At 49.4% G+C, this 1,271-nt stretch overlaps 1 protein-coding gene across 1 annotated transcript; it reads left to right on the forward strand.

Moving 5' to 3' along the window:
- Positions 1 to 258: 258 nt before the first annotated feature.
- Pmar_PMAR009135 (hypothetical protein) lies at positions 259 to 1,186 on the forward strand (the record flags this gene model as incomplete). Its single annotated transcript, XM_002765527.1, has 1 exon — positions 259 to 1,186. A coding segment is annotated over one exon (928 nt), but the record flags the coding sequence as incomplete, so codon positions are not given.
- Positions 1,187 to 1,271: the final 85 nt, after the last annotated feature.

The following is a 1,271-nucleotide window of genomic DNA, read 5'->3' on the forward strand; positions in this document are numbered from 1 at the left end:
TCGCTGTTCACGCGTCCGGAACTGGGAGTCGTGATGATATAATCTCGGCATTACCTGAATTATGTGGATCGGTTAGTTCATCACCGACGGTGATGATCGCCGGTACTACGGATCACCGGGTATCACCCGGTGATCACGGTGAACCACCGCGATAGGGGACTCTTCCTGTCAGGAAGTTCCTGGCTGTGCGTTGAGGGTCGTTGGTTGAGCGACGAGGGGTTATATCAGAAACTTTGTAGGCTGCTAAATCCTTCTACGATGGCAAGCAATCCAAAGCTTTCACTCTATCTCTTAACAGTGGTGCTCGCTGTATTGCAGAGTCCTGTTTCAACGCTGACAACCCGTATGCAACTCATAAGGAAGACCTATTGCACCACATGGGGAAGGAGTCTTGGCATCAGGACCACCATTCCTTGCGGTGTCTCAGATCAAGCTGAAACTGAGGGCCTTGCCTTACCCGGTATGGATGATGGAATTCTCACCGAAAGAGAAGATATTATTTTGACTGATGATGGTATGGCTAGAGTCCAAGCCCTTCCTAACAGACCGTACAAATATGTGCTCACGGCCAGCTCTGCTGATTATAGTAAACATGAGGAAGTCTTCGGGGGAATTGCGAAGGTCCTCAGTGAAGGCGCCGTAGATGGTAACACTAACTACGAGGCTCAGGGACAGGCCTTTAGATATGCCACCTATCTTACTGAGTTCGGCTTCACTAATCTTGGAAAAACCAACCTCGATGGAACTCCGGCACGGGTACTCGTCGGCTACGCCGCCAACATGCCAGGAGGTGATACACTTGATGGGTTCGCTAAGGAAGGAATGGGGGCCGACTTCTTCACTGTGTACATGGATGGAAATGTTGATGGTAAAGTATTGAAGATGGAGGCCAGGAATAGCTATATGGGTAACGAACTCTATCAAGAAGTGTTGGTGACAGCTTACGGCGAGCTCAAGGGGGATATGAGCCTCAAGGAGGCTGTTGACGAGCTCCACGCCACTTATGCGACTTCTGTTGAATACAACATGTCAGCACAGAACCCGTTCGTCAGCTCTGCATTCCGTACTCACAGTACCGCGATTGTGTCTGGGAAGTACTTGTCAGAAGCTGAGCGTCTATTCTATTCGGCTTATGAAGGACGTTGGTCGGTACTGGACTGGATGAAGAACGGTCGCGGCGCTCGAGGTCTTCGCAATAACAATGCGTCATCTATATTTCAACCTATCAAGTATTTTGGTATTGAACCAAACAGTGCTGCTGAAGAGTACTT

This window comes from Perkinsus marinus, assembly GCF_000006405.1.
Source record: "Perkinsus marinus ATCC 50983 genomic scaffold scf_1104296975462, whole genome shotgun sequence".
NCBI classification, from domain to species: Eukaryota; Perkinsozoa; order Perkinsida; family Perkinsidae; genus Perkinsus; species Perkinsus marinus.